General features: G+C 38.7%; 1 protein-coding gene across 3 annotated transcripts in view; it reads right to left on the bottom strand.

The window, feature by feature from the left end:
- TBC1D12 (TBC1 domain family member 12) overlaps positions 1–27401 on the bottom strand; it is a 61852-nt gene that overhangs the window by 23248 nt on the left and 11203 nt on the right. For 2 of the 3 annotated variants that reach the window (XM_036438603.2, XM_036438606.2), the window contains exons 2-4: positions 19056–19179; positions 6434–6549; positions 3485–3567 (exon numbers count right to left, since the gene is read on the bottom strand). In XM_036438603.2, the coding sequence (XP_036294496.1) occupies positions 3485–3567; positions 6434–6549; positions 19056–19179 (323 nt within the window). Of the gene's footprint in view, positions 1–3484; positions 3568–6433; positions 6550–13600; positions 13638–19055; positions 19180–27401 lie in introns of all 3 variants that reach the window. The other variant, XM_036438607.2, reaches the window with a different exon arrangement.

The following is a 27401-nucleotide window of genomic DNA, read 5'->3' as shown; positions in this document are numbered from 1 at the left end:
CATCCCCAGAGAGAGGTGTGCAGGAGGTGGCTGATCCATGTTTCTCTCTCATTGATGTTTCTAACTTTCTATCCCTCTCCCTTCCTCTCTGTAAAAAAATCAATAAAAATATTTAAAAAAATAAACTACTGTGGCCCAGCAGCTTGGCTCAGTGGTTAAGCGGCAACCTATGAACCAGGCGGTCATGGTTCGATTCCCAGTCAAGGCTCATGCCAGGGCTGCAAGCTTGACCCTCAGTAGGGAGCATGCAGGAGGCAGCGGATCAATGGTTCTTTTTCATCACTGATGTTTCTATATCTCTGTCTCCCTCTCCCTTCCTCTCTGAAATCAATAAAAATATATTTAAAAATACATAAAAATATAAACTACTGTGAGCAACTAACCAACACTTTTTTTTTTCCATACAAGGGGTTTATGTACTTCCTCACATAAAACTATGTGACTTTAATAAAGTATGATGCTTCAGTTTACTAATTAAAATGTTAAAATCCCAATACACACAAACATGCACACAACACCCCTCTGAAAATCATAAGTCACAATTCTAGAAGAGATGTGTGAAAAATGGAGAAGTAAAATATATGTAAACTAGCCTATAAATAAAGAGGTAATATGCAAATGGACCATCACTCCAATACACAAGATGGCCACCCCTCATGTGGACACAAGATGGCCACTACAAGATGACCAACAGAGGAGGGCAGTTTGGGGGGGACCCAGGCCTGCAGGGGAGGACAATTGGGAGGGGATCCAAGGCTGCAGGAGAGGGCAGTTGGGGGGGGGGGAAACTAGGCCTGCAGGGGAGGACAGTTGGGGGGACCCAGACCTGCAGAGAGGACAGTTGGGAAGAGGGGATCAGGCCTGCAGAGGAGGACAATTGGGGGGGACCTAAGTCTGCAAGGGAAGGCAATTGGGGAGAACCAGGCCAGCATGGGAGGGCGGTTGGGGGCAACCAGGTCAGCAGGGGACAGAAGTTAGGGGCGACCAGGCTGGCAGGGGAGAACAGCTAGGGATGACCAGGCTGGCAGGGAAGGGCAGTTAGGTGTAATTAGGCCAATAGTGGAGGGCAGTTAGGGACAACCAGGCTGGCAAGGGAGGGCAGTTAGGGGTAACTGGGCCAGCACGGGAGGGCAGTTGGGGGCAACCAGGCCTGCAGGGGAGAACAGTTAGGGGTGACCAGGTCTGCAGGGGAAGGCAGGGGTTCCCAGGCCGGCAGAGGAGGGCAGTTAGGGGCAATTGGGCTGGCAGGGGAGCAATTAGGCATCAATCAGGCTGGCAGGGCAATGGTTAGGGGGTGATCAGGCTGGCAGGCAGAGTAGTTAGGGGCAATCAGGCAGGCAGGCAGGCGAGCAGCTGGGAGCAAGTAGTCCTGGATTGTGAGAGACAGTCGGACATCCCTTAAAGGGTCCCAGATTGGAGAGGATGCAGGCTGGGCGGAGAGATATATCCTCTCACCCCCATGCACGAATTTCATGCACTGGGTCTCTAGTACATATATACAGTTATATATAATTTTAGAACTAGTGTGGAATTCAGAGGTCAGCTAAAGTATTTTCTAGCCCTAGCCGGTTTGGTTCAGTGGATAGAGCCTTGGCCAGAGAAAGGCTCCCAGGTTTTATTCCAGTCAAGAGTACCTACCTTGGTTGCAAGCTAGATCCCTGGCCCAGTTTAGGGCATATGCAGGAGGCAACCATTCAATGGTCTCTTTCACATAGATGTTTATCTCTGTCTCTCCTCCTCTCTTCCACACTCCCTAAAATCAATGAAAAAATATCCTCAGATGAGGATCAACAGGATTTAGAAAAAAGTAAAGTGTTTTCTAAATTGTTCCACATATACCTCAGGAACTGTCTTTTAAAAAAAATACATATTTTGATTGATTTCAGAGAGCAAGGGAAAGGGTGAAAGAAATAGAAACATCAATGATGAGAGAGAATCATTCATCTGCTGCCTCCTGCACACCCCCTACTGGGGAGTGAGCCCACAACTTGGGCATGTGCCTTGACTGGGAATGGAATCATAGGTCAATGCTCAACCACTGAACCACATGGCTGGACAGGAACTATATTAGGAGGTAAGCAGGAAGCCAAGTAGGTAGATTCACTTTTAAAAATTTGTTTTATATATTCAGATTTTACATAAGATTTCTTTGGAGTGGGTTCCACTGCTTAAAAAAAAAAAAAATATTGGCTGAGGGACTTGAAAGTCTACATCTAGTTAACCTGCCCCCACATTTTATAGATGAGGAATCTAACATTTGGTCTATTTAGAGTGTCATATCTAGGTAAAGTCAAACAGGATTAAAGCTGTGACCTTCTGATTTCTCAATTCAATGTTATTCTATCATATCATGTTTTTAGGATTGTCTATCTTGAAAATTTAGGATTAACTATCTTAAATATTAACTGAACAGTAAAGCCAGTGTTGAGAGTCAATTAAAACTTGTAGTTAAAATTATGTATAGAAAAAAATGCTCAACCTATGTTTAAATAATTGGACCCTTTAGAAAGATATTGGCTTTATAGGTTTACTGTAAGATTCAAGATTAACTTCATTTCCAAAGTAGTACCAAAAATGTAACTATATACAATACTATTATAACATTCCATTCACGTAGTTAAGGAAAAATATAAGTTGTTAAAAAAGCATATGTCAAGCCCTAGCTGGTATGGCTCAATGGATAGAGCGTTGGCTTGTGGACTTGGTCCCAAGCAGGGGGCATGCAGGGTGCAGCTGATCAATGGTTCCCTCTTATCATTGATGTTTCTCTCTCTCTCTCCCTCTCCCTTCCTCTCTGAAATCAATAAAAATATATTTTACAAAAAGCATACGTCAAAAAGTGTGCATACTTTTTGACGTATGCTTTTTGTGTGTATACACACACATAGCTGTGTGATATTTTCTAAAAATATATCCTGAACAGTACTTAGTAAATAAATATTCTTAAATTATCCTTATGCTATACTTTTTGGTTGGAAGAGAGAATGAATGAATAAATGTGTGAATTTATGCACTCGAGAATATACATTTATGTGCCTGTTCAAATGACAAAACTTGGACTCTAGAGATACTCCATTAAGTCACAAAAGCATATTTTAATTTCAAATCACATTCTCACAGTCATATAGAAAGTTATTTTAAAGTATTAAAATTATTAATTATATATAAAAAACCTAAAAACTGTATAAGTGAATTTCATAGATAAATTAATAAATATTTTCATTTACAAGTTAGTAGTAGTCCAAGGTTTATGACTGTAATGACAAGATCTCTCATATAGTCTGCTGCCTTTCTCTTCTTAGTTTTGTAAAAGTACTTACAGAAGAACTATGATCTTAGTGTGACATCTTATTTCTCTTTAAGGACAAATGCAGTTATAAAAGAAATCACCATCATCATAAAGACTGACTTCATCAATTTCACCATCTACCTTCCTGTTGAAATTCAATAAACTGAATTTACCAACTAGAGTTAAATTTTATACCTCGTTTTTTAGCCTCAGCCACCATTTCATCATATTCTTGTCGGTGACGTAAAGCTTCTTCCACAGATTTGGCAGGAAGATTTCTGGAGGGGGAAATTTTTTTAAGTCACTTTTCAAAAGACTAACTTTTAAATGTATTAACTTATTTTTTAGACAGATATCAGTAATTTTTTTTTTTTAGATACCGAAATTTCATTTCATACATTAAGAAAGTAGCAGGTTGAAAAGAACTTTGCATTTTAGAAAAGAACCAGAATCTGAGTTGCCAATATTTATTATATATGTTATATTTATTTATATGTCATATGTATATGTTTATTCATTATTTTTGAATGTTAAATTTCAGCCAATATTTTTAGGTCTTATTAAATCCACTTACTACAGGGTTTTTTAAAGCAAACTTTCTGAAGATAGAATTTATATGTGATAAAATGAACAAACACATTTTAAGAGTACAGTTTGAAGAGTTTTGACAATTTTACATACCTTTGCAACTAACACCCCAATCAAGATACAGAACATTCCCATCGCTCCATTAAGTTTCCTATGATCTTCTGCACTCAGTACTTACCCAACTCCTACCCTGGCCAATCACATCTGTGATTTCTATCCTGTACATTAGTTGGTTGCCTTTTAAAGAGTTTCACATAGATTCTTTTTTCTCTGGCTTCTTTTGCTCAGCATATTTTAAAAATTTAGCCATGCTGTTCTGTATATTATGAACATATTCCTTTTAATTGGTGATCAGTGTTCCATTTATCCATATGGATGAACATTTAGACTGTTTCCAGTTTGGGGCCACTATGAATAAAGATACTATAAATATTCATTTCAAGTCTTGTGTGGGTATCTGCCTTCATCTCTCTATGCATATATACCTCTCATATAGGAGTAGAATTCCTAGGTCACATGGTAAGTACAGGTATATTTTTATAACAATAAAATGTGCACTTTTAGAGTTCCAAAATAGGAGAAACCCAAGATGGAGGCATAGGTAAACACCTATACTGCTGCCTTGTACAATTTCAAAACTGCAACTGGAAGACAGAGCAGACATCGTCCAGAACCACCGGAAATCTGGCTGAGTAAAGCTTTCCCAGGGAGCTGCATGCAAAAAGACACTCCCAGTCTTGTACCTGCAACTGCTCTGTCCTGCAAGATGCCAATCAGAAATTGTGTCTCTGGAGACAGAGGGTAGCAGAAGTAGGCTGCTGTCTTTCGAAGCCCCTCATCAGGAGGAAACTATCCCCCACAAAAAAAATTCTCTCTCCCTTATCACTTTCAGCAACCTTCCTTTGCCCCTTTCCCTGGAAGTGGAAGGATTGGAGCACATCTAAATATATATGAGAGAAATATGCAAATCAACCAAATGGTGGAACGACCAGAACGACTGCTTGCCCGGTTGCTGTGAGGTGCATTGACTACCAATTGGTCCCTCCCTGTGGCCGGCAGGCTCCAATTGCCTGATGGCGAATGGGGAACCAGGGATGGGTGGCGGCAGGGAGCAGGGCCAACTGCCAGCAGCCAGAGAAGATGGCCCTAATCACAGGCTAGGCCTAGGGACTGTATCCACACATGAATTTCAAATTTCATTTAGAATTTCGTGTGCTGGGCCTCTAGTAAAGGAGTAAGAGGGAAGATCTCAACAAAGACTTGACTTGATAGAAAAGATAAAGCTAATCTCTAAAGGCTTAGGTATGTGAGCAGTAAAAATAAGGTAACTGTATTCCAATAGAGAGCAATAACATGAGAAAAGGCATAAAGGTGAGACATAGGTTTGATTGTAAAATAGAGAAGGGTGTAAATAAAAATTTGTCTCACAGACTATCTAGCACAGAACTTTTGCATAGTATTTTTATAAACTCCTTCAGGGAAGAAATTAACATTCCTGGTAAAAAGCTTAATCTATTTTGAATGAATTTTAACAAGTTTTAGAAAGCTCTTCTGGGAACTTAGTTATCTACCTATTCAGCTGACTGTCAATCAAGAGTCAAAAGATCTTTTCTTGCTTATCTAACCACTCTTTGAATTGGCCTGATTTATTCGCCTCATCAACAAGGCAAATAAAACCAATGGGAAAATAATATGACTGTGTTCACCAGATCCTTTAAAAAAAAAGAAGCACTGGGATCACAATTCTTTAGCATAAAAAATGCAACAAGAATTAAAAAATAATGTACTTCTTCTCTCACAATGTCTAAAAAATATTCAACCTCTGACTGTTTGGTTCCAGATCCTTTTATTATGCTCTTTGGGAAAATAGATAGAAAAAGCTACATAGCAGGGAAATGAGAAAAAAGGTTAGAAATTATTACACTGGAGGAAAGTGAAAGGTAAAAGAAGAAAAAGAATAGACCTCAGAGCCTAAGAAGGGAAAAGGAGTTAAGAACCAAGAGATCTTGCTTTAGGGAAGGTGTGCTTTGTTTGGTGAGAAATCAGAGACAATATTTTGAAGATCAGCAACTTTGTGGCAGAAATGGGAAGAGAAGAATTTAAGATTTTTTTAGGGTATTAATAATGTATTCTTAATAACAGTAAACCAACTGATTGACAGTCAGTAGTTAACATTTCAAATTCCAATTTCAAAAATTGTTCAAAAGGCAAGGACAAATACACCTTAAGTACATATTAAATGTCAAGAAAGAAAAACAATTGCCTTACCATGTTAAGGTAAGACAGAGAATGAGACAAATTTCCAGAGAATGGTCAAAATAGAAACAAATATAAAAAGCCAAAATCTGTCTCATACATTGGCTCATAGAGACTTCTAGAAAGTATGCCTAAGCTTGAACATCAACAATATAGTCCTCCTTATTAATTTTAGGATGTGTTTCTGGTTTTTAAAAATTAAAAAATAATAAATTTCTCTAAGTTCTTGATATCTTTTGTGTAGAAAACATTAAAGTTTAAAATATAAACTGCGTGCCTGATGAGCACTAGACTACTTACGATGGTCGATCTTCAAGAATGAGGGCAGTGGTAGAAAGTGGCTCAAATTCAAAATTCTTACGTCTTGAAGTCTGAGGTGGTGGTTTACAGGCCCTCCCTGTTCGTGCTTCATATTCCTAGAGTAGATAAAAACATGTTTTATGCAGAAACTTTCCCAATTTTCATACAATCTTAAATTTGTATCATTAAGGATATTGTGCTATTAAAGGGACACATACGATTCATACATTAATCTGGTAAAAATATTAGGCAGACAAAAGAAATAAAAGTCACTTTTTTCCCTAAAGCAAACTAAAATGTGAATTTCTATTACATATCAAAGTATGGTAGGAGAGAGGAAGATAGAAATGCATTAGATTAATGAGCCAAGGTTTTAGGAAGATGTTCTTGATTGCCTTCTAAGGTACCAGCTGTCCAAGTCCAATTCTGAATAATCTACAAGCAGATAAACCTACTTTTAAAACCTTCACACAAATCAATGAAGGAAATATTGACACAAAATAATTCCATTAAAGTGTTGTGAAGATCTCTGAATTTCTAATCAAATGGTTTTAAATTCCAACCTATGTTGAATCTTGCTTCTATAAATCTTACTTACTCTACTTACTCTAAATTTAAACAAGTAACCATTATATCTTATTCAATAATATGTCCAAAGACTGTTAAAGATCTCACTGTTACTATTTAGTACCTCATTGTCTGGAGTTTCATTTTCTGTGGTTTCAGTTACCTGAGGTCAATTGTAGACCAAAAATATTAAATGGAAAATTCCAGAAACAAACAATTTATAAGTTTTAAATTGCACCCAGTCTTGAGTAGTGTGATGAAATCACAGCCATCCCGGTGGGACATGAATCATCCCTTTTAGCCTAGTAGTCCTGTGGGTTATCAGATAGCAGTCTCTCAGTAGTTTTCTAGTTTATCGTAAGGAAGGGCTTGTGTTCACAATGTTCAGGTTAGGCTTGTCGCCTTAGCCTATGTCACAATGCATACATCATTCACCTCTCTTCATCTTATCACGTTGGTTATTGTATCATCCTACAACTTCACAAGAAGGGTAAGTATAGTGTAAAAAAATATTTTGAGACACAAAGAGAGACTACACTCACCTAATTTTTATTATAGTATGTTGTTATAATTGTCCTATTTTATCATTAATTATTGTTGTTAATCTCTTGCTGTGCCTAATTAATAAATTAAACTTAGTCATAGGTATGTCTGTATAGGAAAAAAACATAATATATATACAGGGTTCTGTACTACCCATGGTTTCAGGCATCCATGGGGAATCATAAATAAATAGGGAACTGTTATGGCTTTTAATTTTCCCTTTCAAAAAAAAGTTTATGACCTTATGATTTAATGTGTTCATGTTGGCCAATGTTACCCCAATTTAATAAATATTTTTAAAAAATCAAGCTACTACTTTCTCATCACCAGGTAATACATATGTACATTTTTCATGAAATTCTCAAAGATTTACTCATTGATTTCAAGAGTAAATTTGCAAGCCCACTGGCAACTAGAGACGACACTAATTTAAATGAAAAAAGAATTCAATACACTTAAGAATAATCCATTGTTTCATTTATGGCTGTGCTTTTAATATATATATATATATTGATTTTTTTTACAGAGAGGAAGGGAGAGGGATAGTTAGAAACACTGATGAGAGAGAAACATGGATCAGCTGCCTAGGAAAGGCCCCACAGCTGTTTGTCATCTGAATCCAGTGGCGCCTGGCAGAGACGTGCCCTGGAAACATACTTTGCCAGAAGCAGGTGTGTTGTCAGTCTGACCTTTAGTTCAGGCACCAGGGGGTAGATTTCATTATCTAAAGCCAGCCAAACTACAGGAACAAACAGGATTATCCAGGTCCATCCAGAAGTAATGATTACAAAGAAGCCACAAGAATGTACGTATTTTCTTTATCTTTAAGAAAATAAAACTTCCTGGTATTTTACTGTATAAAATAAAGTGCTGTACTGGCTCTGGGTCCCTGTCTCTCCATCAGAGGACAGCTGTCCCACCAAGTCCCAGCTTTCCCTACTGTTTTTGTGTCTCTCTTTTTCATTTTCTCTATCCCCCATCGCTCCTACTCAGGACTCCTGTCCACTCTCTAGCCATGCTGGTCACGGAAAAGAGAGAAATATTTATATCTGGCGCCCAGATCCAGGGACCTGAACACTGGGGAACTCTCAAAAGTCAGGCAAGGGGAATGCTCTGGGAATGCGTGCACAAGAAACTCAAGAAGTAAGGTAAGGAGCGTAAGGTAAGAACTGGTGTAAAACATGGGATATTTCAGGGTCTCAAGAAAGAGACCTCTACTCTCAAATGCTTAAAACTATGCTCAAAGCTTCTTGATTTCTTAAGCTTTGTTCCTATTCCTACATTCACACTATGGTCTTTAATTCGCAATTGCCTTGATCCAGCAAAGGAGAGTTTAAGAATGTCTAAGCAGGGTGTGGCCACAGCTTTACGCCTACAGTGGAGGGGTATGAAACTCTTAAAAATACCACTTCCCCTCTCTGCGCCACCTCTACCTCTGCATGTTGCTCCTGTGCCCGCAGTCAAGAGCGCACCTGATAAAGATTTACCTCGTAATTATGAGCAAGAGCTAGAGTTTGAGGCAGAGTGGGACAAGTGTCACTGTGAGCAGGATCAATCAGGTGATAGAAAGATTTTGCTCACAGTGGCCAGCCTTTACCGCTGGATGCAGGAGGTTGACTTCATATCTCATTTTGCTGGAGACTCAAAACTACTTGTAGTGGGCTGAACACAACTAGAAAAGATTAAAGGAATTTCTCAGCAATTGCCAATAATTATCTTAAAAAATCTTTCCCTTCCAGGCCACCAGAAACTCTTAGCTAGTTAAATTTCTTTCTATGTGTCTGTATTGTAACTTTAATTTGCTTTTCTCTGACTTACGATTTTTATTGTGCTATGTTAAAATTTTAAGAATAATTTGAAGTGAAAAATCTATAAAAATTGCAACCCAGGGAAGTTTAAACAAAGATCAGCTAATTCCAAGCATGCCTGTGATGCAAAAACATGTGTAGGCCAGCCCTGGGGATGTGAAGCATATAAATGGAAGAGCAGTAGGCGTGTCCTCCCAGCTTTTTCTCTAAGTCTATTTCTTTCACCAGGTAGGGGAAGTTTTCTGTCACAATTTCTTCAAATAGGTTTTCAGTATCTTGCTCTCTCTCTTCTTCTGGCACCCCCATAATTTGGATGTTGGTGCGCTTGAAGTTGTTCCAGAGGTTCTTTACACTATCTTCAACTTTTTGGATTCGTTTTTCTTTTTGCTTTTCTGGAGGAGTGTTTTTTGCTTCTTTATATTCCAAATCTTTGACTTGATTCTTACAATCCTCTAGTCTCTGTATAATATTTTTTTAGGTCTCTGTATAATATTTTTATTTCAGTTAGTGTATGCTTAATTTCTAGTTAATCCTTTTTCATATCCTCGAGGTTCTCATTAAATTTATCGGCCTTTTCTAGGAAATTCTTGAAAAGCCTTATAACTGTGGTTTTGAACTCTATATCCAGTCTTTTGCTTTCATCCATTTTATTCATTTGTGGCCTCTTTGTCTTCACATTTTAGCTGCTTCCCTGAGTTGATGGAATGGTTTTGTGTGCTAGGTGTCTTGGCAGGGCCCAGTGGCTCAGCCTCCCCAGTTACCTGAGGTGGACATTCATGGTGCACCCTTGTGGGCTGTGTGTGGAGACTTGTAGTTAAGCCTTGGTGGTTGTTGGTATCACTGGGGGAAGTTGACCTCCAGGCCAATTAGCTGTGAGGATCAGCAGTGTCTCCGCTGGGAGGGCTTTCGTGCTCAGCTTGGGTGGGGCAGAGTCTCAGGGCTGAGCAGACAGCCTTGGTTTCCTGGCAGCTCTGCCCTACAAGGCCCATGTCTCAGTGTCCCATGGCAATGGCTGCACACACCTCTGAGAAAAGGCTGTCCTTAGTTTCGCCTGCTACCAGACAGTCTAGTTTCTCTCCAATGTGTCTGAGTACTCAACGTCTCACCCGGAAGTGAATTTCAGTGCAGTTGGGAGGTTTTGTTTCCCTTCTGAATGAGGAAGCTAGTCCTGCATGCATATGCATGATGCCAGCCATCAGTGCCGCGAGTCTCCAAGCACCACTGTGAGTCACCAAGCAGCGCCGTGAGTCTGCCAGCAGCATATTCAGCCGCCCACCCTTTCCGTGTGTGTGGATCTCTCCACACTTGTCCTTCATAGCTCCTCGGTGTTGCAGTGTCCTTTTATCTTTCCTTCTAGTTGTAGAATTCCCACTCAGCCAGCTTTCCAGTGGTTCTGGATGATGTCTGCTCTGTCTTCCAATTGCAATTTTGAAATTATTGTGCTAGGCAGCAGTATAAGTATTTACCTATGAAGCCATCTTGGTTTCTCTCTTCTGCCATCTTGGTTTTTCTGAATAGCTTTTGAAAGAAGTAAAATATGCCCTAGCCAGTTGCCTTATTGGAGTGTAGTCCCTAAGCGTTGCCGGTTTGATTCATGATCAGGATACATGCCTGGGTTGTGGGTTTGATCCCTAGTAGGGGCACAAGTGGGAGGCAACCGATCAATGTTTCTCATATTGATGTTTCTGTCTCTCAAATCAATGAACATGTCCTCTGGTGAGAATAAAAATAAAAAGAAATAAAATATGGAACTGGAGGAATAAAGAATAGGAACATCTCTTCCAAAGACAATAAGAAAACCAAAATAACCTAATATATATAAACCAAAATAGTCAATGTGAACATTTCTACCACCTCAAGACCATGTCTGCTCAAGGTAAAGAGGTTCTCTTCCTCACCTTGATCCAACAGCCAGGGAAACCACCTTGCTTGGAGTAGGTAAGTAAAGGTTATGCTGATTATGATACTTTTACTAATTCTCAATTTTCTTCCTTGAGGAGCAGCATTTCATATCTCTCTGACACATTTAATTGCTTGAGAAAACTTTATCTTGGTAAAGTTATTAGCACAATTTAAAAAAATATATTTTTATTGACTTCAGAGAGAGAAAGAGAGAGAGATAGAAACATCAATAATGAGAGAGATGCCGAGACCGGTTTGGCTCACTGGATAGAGCATCAGTCTGCGGATTGAAAGGTCCCGGGTTCGATTCCAGTCAAGGGCATGTACCTTGGTTGCGGGCACATCCCCGGTGGGGGGTGTGCAAGAGGCAGCTAATAGATGATTCGCTCTCATCGATGTTTCTAACTCTCTATCCCTCTCTTTTCCTCTCTGTAAAATATCAATAAAATATATTTTAAAAAAAATAATGAGAGAGAATCATTGATCAACTGCCTCCTGGATGCCCCCTACTGGGGAGTAAGTCTGCAACCCAGGCATGTGCCCTGATCAGGGATGGAACCATGACTTCCTGGCTCATAGTTTGGCACTCACCAGAGCCACACCAGCTGGGCAGTACGATTTTGTTTAGTCTAATTTAAAGTCTAACATACTATAAAAGTCTGACTGACATAAAGATAGAATGAATGCAACTTTTATTATAACTTTGGTACTCAAAGTGTATTTCTGGAATCAAATCACAGGTAGTCAGAGTGTTTTCAAACTGCAACCCCTTCCAAGTCTGTCTCTTATAAAAAGAAAAAATTCCCACTCCCAAATCCCACCCTATTCAATTTGAGAACTTGTTTTTATTCTTTTATTTTATTTTTAAATATTTTTTTTGAGAGAAGAAGGGATAGAGAGTCAGTAACATCGATAGGAGAGAAACATCTATCAGTTGCCTCCTGCATACCTCCCACTGGGGATGTGCCTGCAACCAAGGTACATGCCCTTGACCGGAATTGAACCTGGGACCTTTCAGTCCGCTCTATCCACTAAGCCAAACCGGTTAGGGCTGTTTTTACTCTTTTAGTTTACTAACTAATTTAAACTTCTCTCTTAAAGTTCACACTTCTTCCCTTTCCCAGAAGCTCAGGCCTAGAAGTATTATTATAAATTCCTCTCTGAATCTTCAGACCATACAAATTTTTATAAATTTATTTTTACATAGGTAAGACAATAATTTATCATGAACTATAAAGAAAGAACATATATGCAGCTGCAAAGGTAGTAATTTACTACCTTTCCAATGTGATAATACATTAGGTAAATAAAAGTGAAAATAAACATGCAAGGATCTAACATTTTTAAGGGTTTTTCAAAAATAAATTCTGAACATTATCCACCCCCTCCATAATTTAACAACCATGAAGGAAGTCACTAAGTCAAATTTTACACTCAAGATATCTAAATTTATGCATACTTAAAGCCAATGAATTCTTCTAAAATGTTCTAATACTACACACACCAATAAAGTCAGTAACCAAAATATAAAGCTTTCAGAATGTTATATATTTAGCTGCTGCTCATATTCAAATTCTTGTTATTGTTCCTGCAATAAAAAACTTCCAAAGCAAAGGTTTAACTGAGGAGGATAATATATTCTATTTTTATACAATTTGAAGTGCAGAGATTAAGAAATCTGTGTAATGTCTTAAAACTTTTTTCTTGCTTGTCAAAAGTTACGTGAAAGTGATTCAATCATTGAACTAAAACTTCACTCAGAAAAATACATGAACAATTAAAAACTTGAAACATCATCTAAGTACTACAATCTCATTTTCTCATTTAATATGCCAATATGTAGAGTGTCGGCCAGCAGACTGAAGGGTTTGATTCCAGTCAAGGGCATGCACTTCAGTTGTAGGCACCATCCCCGGCCTTGGATGGCACTTGGGAGGCAACCAGTCAATATATCTCTCTCGCAACGATGTCTCTCTCTGTCTGTGTCTCTCCCTTTCACTCTTTCTAATAGTCAAAAAATATCAAATATCCTTGGGTCAGGACTAACAAAAAAGATGCCAATATAAAAACAGTGCCTCGCAAAAAAATAAATTACTTTCTCCTGAAAGATGGTCAGTTTGACATATTAGGGTATATATTCAATTTGGTATGAAATCATGTTACAATTAAACATGACTCATTTATAATCATTTTCACTTGCAATTTGGTGCTCATAAGATAAACTATGTAGCTCTCTTCAAATTTTGGCCTATTAATTTAGAAAAAACAAAAATTTAAGGTCAATTAAACTACAATATAATTGAAATACTATTTATAATTAATTGTTGCAATTTTTAACAGGGCTCACCAACTGGTTGAAAAGGCCACAAGCAGGAATTTCACACCTGCAAAAAAACACATGTGATAATCCTCATAAAATAACATTATGAAATATTCACATGATTTGGGAAGTGAGTATCAAGTTAAGTCAAACTTGAATTAGTTTGATTTTGCTCTTATCATAAAGTAATTTTTATGTTTCTTTAATGTTAACATGGGGAGCTAAAATTGATGAGATCTTTAATAAATTTACTATAAGAATACAATTTAAAAAAATTTAACTTAGTTATCTTTTACCTATGAACTTCATGTATCTCTGAAAAGCTATAGATATACAAAATGTAAAGTTAAATAAAGCAAAACAAAACATATATGTGTATAGACACATACATACAGAGGTACTTTGTTTTAGAAATGTTACAGAAAGCCGAGACCGGCTTGGGGACTGAAGGGTCCCGGGTTCGATTCCGGTCAAGGGCAGGTACCTTGGTTGCAGGCATACCCCCAGTAGGGGGTGTGCAAGAGGCAGCTGATCGATGACTCTCTCTCATCGATGTTTCTAACTCTCTATTTCTCTCCCTTCCTCTCTGTACAAAATCAATAAAATATATATTTTTTAAAATGTTACAGAAAAATATTTGTAACACCATATATTAAAAAATATACACATATAAAAACAATTGTTTTCCACATTAAAATACACTTTATTATTTATTTTTATTGTTTAAAGTATTACAAATAGTAGTACATATGTATCCCCCTCCCCCATTGATAAAAGTACATTTTAAAAGGCCTAAAAATGTGAAGGGAAAGTGAAATGAGACATATCTTCCTGTAACGTTTTCTATTTTATAGAGAAAATATAGTCATGTGTTATTTGTGTAATTAACAATTATTAGAGAAAAAGTTTATAAATCAAACCTTACTTTTCTATATAATTATTTTATAATCTATGTCTTTCCACTGGAAAAAAGTCTGGCCCAATACATAATCATACAAATACTTAAAAATATGATAACTACTTTCTGAATATCTGCTTTAAAATAATTATTCTATAAAATAATACCTGTGGGAGGGAGGGCATGTATGAAATTGGGGGCAATGATAAGATATGTACACATATAATACCTTAATAAAAAAATAATACTAGTATTCTAATCTCCTATTAAATCTTAATGTTTTGTCATTCAAAAAGCAAGTAAGACAAATTTAAAAAGTTCAAAGGAATTTACTTTTCCATAGTACTTTTAACACTGTTCACTTTTTCAGGCAGATTTTTACTGGAATTACTAGCTACCTTCATTTTTCTACAGTCTTACTAACTTAAGACTCTACCCTAAAACATGACAGATATGTCCTAACATTTTTCATGGCTTTACTAACAACATTGTCATTTTTTATTTCTGATTCCAAATAAATAACATCCATTTGAAAAGAGTTGTGGTAAAGGATCTCAAAAACAATTTTATATTCATAACTAGAGACCCAATGCATGAAATTAGTACAAAATTAGGCCTTCCTTCCCCTAGCTGCCAGCACTAGGTTCCCTCTGGCACCCAGGACCCAGGCTTCCCTCCAGCCACTGGCAGGCACCCGGGACAGAGGCTTCCCTCACAGCCCTGGCTTCGTCCGGAAGGTCGTCCAGAAGGAAGAGCGGTCTAATTAGCACATTATGCTGTGTTTTTAAACATATATATATATATTTTATTGATTTTCCACAGAGAGGAAAGTAGAGGGATAGAGAGTTAAAAACATTGATGAGAGAGAAACACCGACCAGCTGCCTCCTGCACACCCCTACTGGGGATGGCCTGCAACTAAGGTACATGCCCTTGACCAGAATCGAACCTGGAACCCTTGAGTCCACAGGCTGACGCTCTATCCACTGAGCCAAACCGGTTAGGGCTAGCACATTATGCTTTTATTATTATAGATGTTTTACAGAGTTTAAAAGTCAGGCAAGGCTGTTAAAAAATGTTTCAGGTAGGAACAGAGAAATACTATTATGCAAATCGACCGAATGGCAGAACAACCCATTGCTATGATGCACACTGATCACCAGGGGGCAGACGCTCAATGCAGGAGCTGCCCACTGGTGGTCAGTACGCTCCCACAGGGGGAGTGCTGCTCAGCCAGAAGCCGGGCTCACAGCTGGCGAGCACAGCAGAGGTGGTGGGAGCCTCTCCCATCTCCGCAGCAGTGCTAAGGATGTCTGACGATGCTTAGGACTGCTTCCCCTGTGGAGCGAGCCTAAGCCGTCAGTCGGACATCCCCTGAGGGCTCCCGGACTGCAAGAGGACACATGCCGGACTAAGGGACCCCTCTCAAGTAATCAGGCCTCTAGTCAGGCTCTTTCTCTCTCTCTCTCTCTCCCTCTCTCTCTCTCTCTCTCTCTCTCTCTCTCTCTCTCTCTCTCTATATATATATATATATATATATATACATATATATATATATATATATATATATATATATATATATATATATGGCTAATATGTTAAGTGTCTGTCCATCTGGGTAATGACATCATGCAGCAATGCCCAGCTTCCTCTCCCTAGCAACTACTAGCCTCCTTGCAGTTTCTTCAGCCCAGGAACATGACTTGCTTTATAGCCAGGTGGAAACATTTCACACTTCAACCAAATGTCTGTGAAGCATTTTCCCATGCTTCATTTCATTTGATTCTCACAGAAGTACTGGAGCAGGTAGATAGGAGACTCAATGGAATCCTATTTTCTTTTCGTTAGCCAGAAAATGGAGATTCAGAAAGTTTAGAAACTTGGCCTGACTAAAAAGAAGCAAGACATTGTAGACCTTGAAAATGACTTCAGGTTTTCTCACTGTGCAGAATATAGTCAAACACTGCTGTAATTAAATATTTTACCATTTGTTTTCCCTGCATGATCTACAATAATCTGCTTCGTGTTATTTATTGCTATGTTGCTGACAATTACCTGAAAGAGAAGTTGGGGTGCTTCACTGGGCTGGAAATAGTTTAGCTACATCAGAAAGCAGGTCTAATTAAGCAAGTTTATTCTATATATATAAAAAACTAAGTTGACTCGTGCATGCATGATACAGATAAAGCTCTCGCTGGTGCCAATTGCATGCGTATGTTTCAATCTGACATTGTCCATCAATTTGGTTGACACTTCTATTATAAAGGATAAATAGCAATATTAAAATATTTCTTCTAATTAATTTCCTTTCAATGTGCACAAATTTGTGCACTGGGCCACTTGTTATTAATGAAAGAAAATAATGCCCTTCTTGAAAATGACAATTGCAGGGAAGAGGACAGCAAAGATAGACAAATGGAGAGCAGAAGACACAAACAGAAGTAGGGAAAGAGAAAGCAGAAAGGGAGAGGCAGAAACAAGTCCTATCACATGGTGAAAGAGATACATATTTTGCGGGTATAAAGGATCAGAGGAACAATTTCACCATCTATCACACCTCCCCAAGATAAAGAGACCCATGAAAAAGGCACCAAAATACACACTAGTACCTACACACAACTTGAAAGTTCAAAACTTAGTAGTAGCTGGAGAAATCACCATCTATAAAAAGCCAGAGAAGGGGCTGTAGAGGACAGCAACTCCACTCTTTCTTCCCCTATGAAAATAAGAGTTGTTCTTTTCCTGGTCAGTCATCAAATATTCACATAATATATATGCAAAAGAGAATGGCTTTCCAAAATAGAAAGCAAATTAAAGGCATACAGAATATCAATAAACAGGTCATTATCCACCCAATAATCTATTTAGACACCTACGAGAAGATATTTCAAAATGATACTTTATATAAAGACATAAAAGTGTCTGCACATGCACTTTTTTTTTTTTTGCACATGCACTTTTAAGGTAAATTATCATAAAGTAGAAATACAAAACCTTCAATATCAAGACCACTGTTTTGCCTCTAGAGGGCGAACTTGGTCTTCTGAAAAACCTGACAGAGGTTATTTTCAGACTTTAGGAAAAAAAGTTAAGATTTAAAATCTTAGATAGTAAAGATTCACAAATTTTCTTGGTTAACAGTGCCCTCAGTGTCCTAGTAATTTCTTCATCAAGCCTCCCCAAATTAACAAAAATATCTAATAATTCTGTTTAATAACTATAGTAGTTATATCTAACAATTTAATAGAATTTATATCCTAACACTTAGTAGCCATTTGAAAACATGATACACATAAATTGAAGAGAAAGAGTTTTATTTCACTCCTAAATAACCACAATTACTAACTGAGCATGTATACTGTATAATTTCTCAAAACTTGAAATTCGATTAGATATTATCACCCTCATTTTTCCTGTCCCACACTACTTTGCACAGTATCTGATTTTTATGAAATCCTCAGAAAAATTAGATTCACAAAAATATGGAAAGAATATAGTGCCATTTAATGTTGAAATCGCATACTACTTCAAGCTAAAAGTCTACCATAACTGACAGATGTGTAGTATCACTGAATTTGCCATGGTTCCCCCATTAGCTGAAACACCTGGGTGCCTGACTACACCCCTTGGGAATCAGCACAGTTTTAAGTTCCAGCAGCTATTTAAACTAGTCAACATTTTAATTAATTGTAAATAAAATTAACTGTAAGTAATGTTTTTAAAGATCTAAAAATTATTTTCTTATATTATTTTTGGGAACAATCTTTTGAGCAATGAAAGGAACACTATTAAGTGCTTAAAGGAAGGTATTTTTCCAATTTGAATGATGATTATTGCCTTACTGTCATTGTTTTTATAATGCTGGTTGTGTTAAATCTGATAAACTATAATTGAGAAGCAGGTAAATAGGAAATTTATTATATATCTCCTGAGCAACAAATTCTCCTAATTTAAAAATGCTACAAATTGATCCAGTCTTGCTGTTTTCCAGTCTCATCGATCTCCTAGTACTGAGGAGCACAAATTTAGGAGTCAGGTAAGACCTGAAATTCTTAAATCTCAAGAATAGAAATATTAATACAGATATAAAAGAATTAGCTTCTATCGATAAACGACTAAAAAAGATTATATATTCACTCATCTCACAAAGTCCTTGGTTTAGACAGAACACCAGAAAAGTAATTATAGAGTTCAACCTCAAACTCTACTCCGTTTTTCTTTTTACTATTTTATAAGTTCACAACTACCTATCTCCATAAAATCTGTGCCACTGGCAAATGCTACTATGTTTGATTTGAAGTCAAAGTCTGTGATGAGAGTAGTTAGCTAACAACAATGATAACAAAAGGCTATCCAAGGAATAACTAGGAAACAAAAACAGTATTATATTACTTTCAAGAATTTTCACAACCTTAAGATAATTGAAAATGTGTCATATTTTAAAAATATATTAAGGTTGCTATAAATATCTATAATTCCAAAATTTCATATGTATAAAAATATAAATGAAAGTAGAACATGGTTAATTATCAAGAAAATATATTTGAAGAACTAAGATAAAACACATGGCTATGCTAGTACTTACCTGCTGAATAATTTTGGAAGTTTTCTGAAGATTCTCTCTGGGAGGAACTTGACCAAATAATTTCCAACCAGGAGCACTATGAACAACTGATTTGAGTTCCTTTGTCCTTTTTGAAAAAAGGTTTCTGAAATATAGAAAAGTTACATGAATTATGTTTTTTTAATGATAACCAGGGAACTACTTAATAATAATTTCTAAAGTAAGTTTACCGTATTTTCCGACGTATAAGACGACCCCCTAATTTTTACATAAGTTTAGGCCTATATTCGCTGTATAAGACAACCCACTTCTGAGGCAACACCAGTTCTTTTTTTAATAGACTGCCTCTCTGACTCTGGCCAATCTGAGCAGGCTTTTTACTAGAACACAGTGTCGTCTTATACGCCGGAAAATACGGTACTCCCAAGACAAACCACAAAATAACTTTAAATAAAATTATTTCTACTACTTATACTCTCATTATACTAACAAATATCAATTAAAAATACCTGCCTGTATAGATATATTAGAGAAGTCATCAAAAAAGACATTAGAGAGATAAATTGGAGAGAAAATGACAGCTTTCAATAAGATGTAAATATTTGCTTCAAATCACCTATAAAGTGACTTGAATTGAATATACATGCATGCACTTGACAATAAAAGACAAGAAATTGAGAACAACAAAGCTTAAGAGAACCTATATGAAAAATGTAAAGGATTAAGTAACACTCTTTTGGGAAAATGCTATTTAGTGATTTTCAGTAATAATTTGATACTGTTTGTAATAAAAGGGCATCTACTGACCCTTCACTGTCATAATACAGGCATATGTAAATTATTTTTTTCTAGGACAGGGTATGTACAAGGTAACTTACTGCAAAAAAGTATATAACTAAGAAGAAAAGTGTCTCTCACTGAAAAGAATAAAAAAGAAAAAAAGAAAAATAAAGGAATAACCTCAACAGAAAACCTTGCTCCAACATGCATCATCATTACAATCATAGTAAGTTCAGAATGAGGTTTAAAATCTCATTAAATAATAAAAAACAAAACAAAGTCAATACTTTAAATTTTCATATCTAAAAGACTTTGGTTACTATAAGAAATTTCCATAAAAGAAATATGAGCTCACAGGTATCCAATTACTAAGAAAGGCCATCAGATAATGTTCCACATTAATTTCTTATGCCACAAAGACATTTTGGATTGGGTTTTCAGTTTATGTCCTGCCACAAAAATGACTTAGAATGTAGCTAACTGGCATACATGTGCAATAAAAAGTAATTTTAAAATATTTTTCCAATTACAGGCCCTGGCAGGGTAGCTCAGTTGGTTAGATGTCATTCGGATGTGCCAAGATTGCAAAGTTCGATCCCTGGTCAGAGCCCATACAAGAATCAAGCATTGAATGGATAAATAAGTGGAACAACAAATCGATGCTTCTCTCTCTTCCTTCCTCTCTAAAACCAATCAATAAAATTTAATTAAAAATAAAATGACATTACAGATTAAATGGGCTTTACTGATTAACCTAGAAGGGAATCTCTACTTTATTACATTTTGAGGGGGAAAACCCAATGAAAAGTTACATAAATAAGCCAATAATGTGTAATACTCTGTTCTTTTAATGCACCATCCCTTATTCCCCTCCCCCCCATCCACTATCAGGGGAATGGTGAAGTAGAAATACCAATGCAAATAAATGTGGGGGGCTGAAGACAGACACACACACTTCCCTTTTTCCTATAGCCCCAAATATTCAAATTTCTTACACTTAAATCAATACTAAAAGCTTCTTAGCAAAACAAACCAAATGTGTTCAAGCACCCATGAAAGAGAAGACCATTCTCTCTCTCTATATTGCAGAGGTAGAGCTTGACTCTATGAGACTTATATGGCAGTGATGGGGATAAGGGTCATTCTTATTCTGTATTCTTCTAGTCTTGGGGTAGAGGCAGAAGGAAGGGACACTCCTAGCTTCTCTCAGCTACCTATTCATTCCCATCTGTGAGCTGAAATTTGGTGCCAGACATTGCTGCCTAATAGCAGAGAGGAATCAGTTTGTTCTGTGTCCTAATAGGAGGCTAAATTAGTGTCCTCTGCACTCCTCTGTCCCCTGTCCCCACAGGAAAGGCCTTGCTGTGTTAGCTGGATAAGCTTAAATCAGGTGAAGTATTAGGAGGCCCACTGCAGCCAAAGGCATGTCTTTCCATCTGGATTTCATCAATATTAAAGCTGATGTTGTGAAGTCCCATTTGTCTGCTTCCTATGTCTTTTTTCCTGTTGATTCCAAACTCAGAAGTGTTGAGAGGTGTTATTTAATGGTTCTGCCTAAACCCAACAGTCAAGTTTTTGTAAGTTGTAAAGTATCTTATTGTTTTAGATATGCTGGAAGTACTTCAAAATGTTTCCTAGTTGAGTTTGTTTTTCCTTTCTCATTCTGTACCACATTTTGTCAGTATATATAGAAAGCAGGGAATGACAATGGTCATCCATCTTAAAAAAAAAAAAAAAATTCCAAGAAAAAAACTGATGTAAGAAAGAGGAAGAGGAAGGACAGAAAAAAAAGCCCTAGCCTTCTCTCTTATGGCTTTTATAGTAAAGGTTGATAAATGAATGAATGGCTCTTACTTGTTAATACCTGTTAATATTTGCTTCACAAATCTATGTCTATTTCACTCTTCCAAGATTTCTTTTACCACACAGAGAGTTACACCCAGCCCTAACCTGTTTGGCTCAGTGGATAGAGCATCAGCCTGCGGACTGAGAGGTCCCAGGTTCGATTCTGATCAAGGGCATGTACCTTGGTTGCAGGCACATCCCCAGTAGGGAGTATGCAGGAGGCAGCTGAATTGATGTTTCTCTCTCATCAATATTTCTAACTCTGTATTCCTCTCCTTCTCCCTTCCTCTCTGTTAAAAAATAAATAAATAAAAATCAATAAATATATTTAGTTTTAAAAAGAGTTACATCCTACCTAATAAAGAGTGAATATGCTAATTGACTGTCATGCACTCACAAAGATGGTGGTGCCCACAGCCAATAAGGAGGGAATATAATTGACTGCCATGCCTCAAATATGGCAGCACCCAGTCCCCTCAGCCCCCCAGGTGCTTGAGCTGGCCCGAGGCACAGGCAAGCCTCAGATATCAACTGCCCAGCTGCCCAGGGCCACCTGAGGCTCAGGTAACCAGGACTGGCCAAAGCTTGTGCTGCCAACAGTGGCAGCAACAGAGGTGTGATGGGGGTGTCACCTTCCCCTGATTGCCAAGTCACTTCCCTCCCTGAGGGCTCCCAGACTATGAGAAGGGGCAGGCTGAGCTGAGGGAACCCCCAAGTGCATGAATTTTTATGCACTGGACCTCTAGTCCTATCTAATAAAAGAGCAATATGCAAATTGACTATGCCTCCTCTACACCCACAAGATCACACTCGCCAGCCAATCAGGAGCGAGTATGCAAATTAAACCAAGATGGCTACAGACACAGAGCAAGGAGGCGGCTTGGGTTTTCCTGGCAATGGAGGAAGCCAAGCTTCCTGCACACCCTGTCTGGCCCAGGCCTCCCCTGAAGGCTACAAAGTTTCAATTACAGAAGATAAATAAATCCCAACAAAAATGGCTGTGGCCATGGAGCAAACAGGAGGCTTGGGTTTCCCTGCGATGGAGGAAGCCAAGTTCCTGGCCTGCCTTGGCCTCCATTGAAGGCTACAAAGTTTCAATCATAGAAGATAAATAAATCCCAGATACCAGGGCCTCCGCTTGGGTCATCAGGGGGAGTGGCCGACCTACAAACCACCACAGGCCCCTCGCCCAGGCCACCCCACGCCCTAAGGGAACCCCCATCCTAATTTGGGACACTCTTTAGGGCAAACTAGCTCAACCCCACCCATGCACCAGGCCTCTATCCTATCTAATAAAAGAATAATACACAAATTGTCTGTCACTCCAACGCACAAATATGGCTGCCCCCGTGTGGACATAAGATGGCTGCCACAAAATGGCCAGCAGGGGAGGGAAGTTGGAAGGGATCAGGCCAGCAGGGGAGGGCAGTTGGGAGGGATCAGGCCTGCAAGGGAGGGCAGTTGGGAGTGACCAAGCCTGTAGGGGAGGGCAGTTAGGGGCAATCAGGCTGGCAAGGGAGCAGTAAGGCATCAATCAGGCTGGCAGGGGAGTGGTTATGGGGTGATCAGGCCAGTAGGCAGAAGCGATCAGAGGCAATTAGGAAGGCAGGCAGGAGAGCAGTTGGGAGCTGGCAGTCGGACATCCCTCGAGGGGTCTCAGATTGGAGAGGGTACAGGCTGGGCTGAGGGGGACACACCCCCGTCCATGAATTTCGTGCACCGGGCCTCTAGTATGATATAAAAGAGTCAGACCACTTGCCTACAACACCAAAGCTAACCTAAAGGGGCAAATTTTATTATACCATGTAAGCTCTCTGCTCATGATTTCCAACAGAGCAGAATCTCCAGTGCTTGGGTCTTTAAGAATTGGCAAACCGACTTATTAACTTGTGAGACAAAACCATGTAAATTCCATAGTTTCTCAGACTGAAATTTGACACTACAGAAAACTGGCTGACTTTTTACTGTCAACAATGTCAGCTCTAGCAAAATCTTTCCAGATTCATTAGATATATTCTGAACGTCACTAAAATGGAATTGTACATTTAAAAGGGGTCAGAATATTTACTTTTCCAAACGGGGGGGGGAGGATCATACTTCAATCAAAAGAGTAAAATCACTTTTAAAAAGTAGAAATCATGAACTGATCTTCCAACTGACTCAGTAGAAGTTGCACTGCTAAGAACACATCAACTTCCTGGACTTTGTACTAAGTTTCCACAAAGTATAATTGAAGGCCAAAAAGAAAACATTATCTAGTGATCATGGAATGCCACAGTTGACTACACAATTAATTCAAAGAAGTTTAAGTACTGTGTCTTAAAATGCAGTACTTTGGCTACCCCTGAATATTTGGGATTAAAGATCTGGCATGAAAATTACTTACATTCTTTCCAAACCTCAATCATTTTTCACTTGAAAAAGACTTTTAGCTAACTACACACACACACACACACACACACACACACACACACACACACTTAAAGTACTTTCTTTTTTTCTTTTTTCTTTTTTCCAGATAAACTTTTTAAAATTTTAAGAATTTTCTTTTCAGGCTGTTTCTGGCTCTTGTCTTTGTCCCTATTACAAATTCTAAAAATTAAAAAAAAACTAATACAGATTTTTATTTAATGCACACTGCTTAACTAATCTAAGTATTTCCACAGATAAAAACTATTTAAAAAGAACAGAATTCACTATCATTTATTCTGTGAAAAAAAATAGAATTTCAAGACTGAAAGTGATTAAGGTTATACTTAAAAAAAAAAAAAAAGTATTTTAGAGCTGCCAGTGACTTTAGAGAGTAACCAGGTCAAAGGTCTTCATCAAGAATCAATAAACCGCCAGGACCGGTTTGGCGCAGTGGATAGAGTGTCGGCCTGTGGACTGAAAGGTCCTGGGTTCGATTCCGGGCAAGGGCATGTACCTTGGTTGCGGGCACACATCCCCAGTAGGAGGTGTGCAAGAGGCAGCTGATCGATGATTCTCTCTCATCTATGTTTCTAACTCTCTATCCCTCTCTCTTCCTCTCTGTGAAAAATCAATAAGATATATTTAAAAAAAAAAAAAGAATCAATAAACCAACATGAATGGGCTAGAGAAGGTGCAATAAGCCTCAAATACCACGCGCACCATTTGAAGTAAACATTGTGCTTATGAACGTTTTTTCTTGGGCAGCTATGTAGAGCTTTCATCAACTTCTCTAAGGAGTTAACATGACCCCTTTACCCCCAGAAAAGTTCATGAGCCACTTGCCAAGGTCACACCACTAACTAGTGTTTGAGCCAGGTCTCTTGCACACATCCTTTTCTTCCTAATCACACCTATCTTGTTTATGTCCTCCACAGAACAATCAAGATGTAAGAATTTCCACAACCAGTTCTTTCATCATACATATTTGCCAAAAGACCTCTTGGTTTTTATTTAAACAGTTCAAAAATATAAATTATTTTCTTTTTTCTCCTGGATTCATGTCAGCAAGTCACCTTATGATATGTCTTATTTGTTATAGCAAATAAATTTCAGGCAATATCTTACTGATTAAGATATTCTTATTCTTTTGTTGCAGAAGAGGACAAAACTAAATATAATTAAGAAAAAGAAAAATTATAAAAATACAAGAAGCCCAGTGCATGAAATTCGTGCAATTCGGGGGTGGGGGTGGAGTCCCTCAGACCAGCCTGCACCCTCTCCAATCAGGGACCCCTTGGGGGATGTCTGACTGCTGGTTTAGGCCCGATCCCGCACCTGCAGTTAGACATCCCTCTGGCAATCTGGGACCGTTGGCTCCTAACCACTTGCCTGCCTGCCTGGCCACCTCCCAACTGCCCCTTGCTGGCCTGACTGGCTGCCCTTCAACTGCCCCCCTGCCAGCTGGCCTGGCCACCTAACTGCCCCCTGCCAGCCTCGCTGCCCCCCCATCTGTCCCCCTGCCGGCCGGCCTAGTCGTCCTCCAACTACCCCCCTGCTGGCCTGATTGCCCCCTAACTGCTCCCCTGCCAGCCTGGTCACCCCCTAACTATCAGGAAGGAAGTTGGATGTCCAGAAGATGTCTGGTCACCTGGTCTAATCAGCATATTCCCCTTTTATTAGTATAGGTGGGCCCAGTGTGCAAATTCATGCACCTTGAAAAGAACTGTGGGCGGTGAGGATGCGGTAGGTACAGGGGTGAGTCTCAGACCCTCCCACCACAGCCCCTGGTCCCATCTGCCTGAAGCCCCACTCCTGCCACCACCCCCACACGCTGATAGCGCTTACACCTGCTGATGGATGGTGCAGAGCGATTGGGCGTGGTGCCAGCAGCAGGTGTGAGCAGGGCTGGCGCTGTCAACAGGTGCAAGTGGCAGCTGCTGCCCTGATCGCCCTTCAAGACCAGGGGGAGGTGGAGAAGCCCTCAGGAATGATTAGGGCCACTCACACCTGCTGATGGAGCTGAGTGATCGGGACCGGCACTGGGCACGGGCAGCGGATGCGTGTGGCGGCTGTGGCATCGGCAGCAGGTGCGAGCGCTGGGTGGGACCACAGCACGCGGGAGCAAAGAATTTTTCAGTAACCACCAGAGGCTTGCCCCAATGGCAGCAACTGGCACTCCCCACTTTGGTCTGGGTGCCCCTGCTCATCTGCTCCACCATCCCACCTTGGCCAACAGGCGCAATGTTCCACACACGCCCCCTGCTGGTCTGCGCATGTCATAGCAGCCAGTTGTTCAGTTGTTCCACCATTCAGTCTATTTGCATATTAGCCTCTTATTATATAGGATTCTTGATTTTGTGCTGGATACTATTTACACCATCTATCCAATGCTTCATTAAGAGAATATCCATTGCTCTAAGCCCAGTATAGTATCTAACATATTCAGAGGGAAGATAGAAAGCACCAGAAAAAGAGGGAAAATATAGGAAAGAACTTTTAGGAAAAGAACAAAAACAGTAACAAGGAACAACACGCAAAATATGAGCAAAATATTCCAATCACCAGGAGTAAGCTATTGTCTAACCCTAAGAGAAAGGTGAGGAATAAAGGTAAGATACTGACTGAAGATGAAGAAGAAAATTAACCACATATGTGAATACTTTTCCATTTATGCCTACAGAAACATCTCCCAAAGAGAGATACCAAACATACTTTAAGAAATGACAACATTAAAGTAACAAATGAAGAGACTCCAAAAGGGACCAACTTCAAAAGTTCCAATCATTTGGTTATATAAATTCTGGTTCCTTTAAAAATTTTTTTTAATCCAATAATCTTGTGTATTCCTATTTTGTATTAGACTCTATGTCTCTATGCAGAGACAAAAAAGATTATGTTCCCCATCTCCAGGGAGTTTGCATCTTAGAAGAACGGACATATATACATACAAGGAATTAAAGAAATCCAATACTTTGTCTTTACCTCATTCAATCCTCAAAAATGGCTGAAGGGTGCTAATTCACTGTCACCATCCACTTTTACGAAGCAATGTACAGAACTTGTGCATTGAATGTAAAGACTTGATTTCACAATTTTACACTTTCAGGGTTTTCTGATCCATGACAGCAAAACAACTAGCCTAACAGCCATTCTGGCTCTTTTCTCCCTCATCAAATTCTTCACAAAACATAGTGGACATAATTTTTCAGGTGAGTCTCCATTTTCACATTATCGCACTTTTCCTCAAAACAAAAATCAGATTCAAAGTTTACCTTCATTAAAGCTTCACAAAAAGGCTACTGGTATAAGCATGTTATTTGAATTGTTAGT

Source organism: Pipistrellus kuhlii, unplaced genomic scaffold (genome assembly GCF_014108245.1).
Source record: "Pipistrellus kuhlii isolate mPipKuh1 unplaced genomic scaffold, mPipKuh1.p scaffold_m20_p_15, whole genome shotgun sequence".
In the NCBI taxonomy this organism is placed as follows: domain Eukaryota; kingdom Metazoa; phylum Chordata; class Mammalia; order Chiroptera; family Vespertilionidae; genus Pipistrellus; species Pipistrellus kuhlii.
This window is presented reverse-complemented; position numbering and strand designations above follow the sequence as displayed.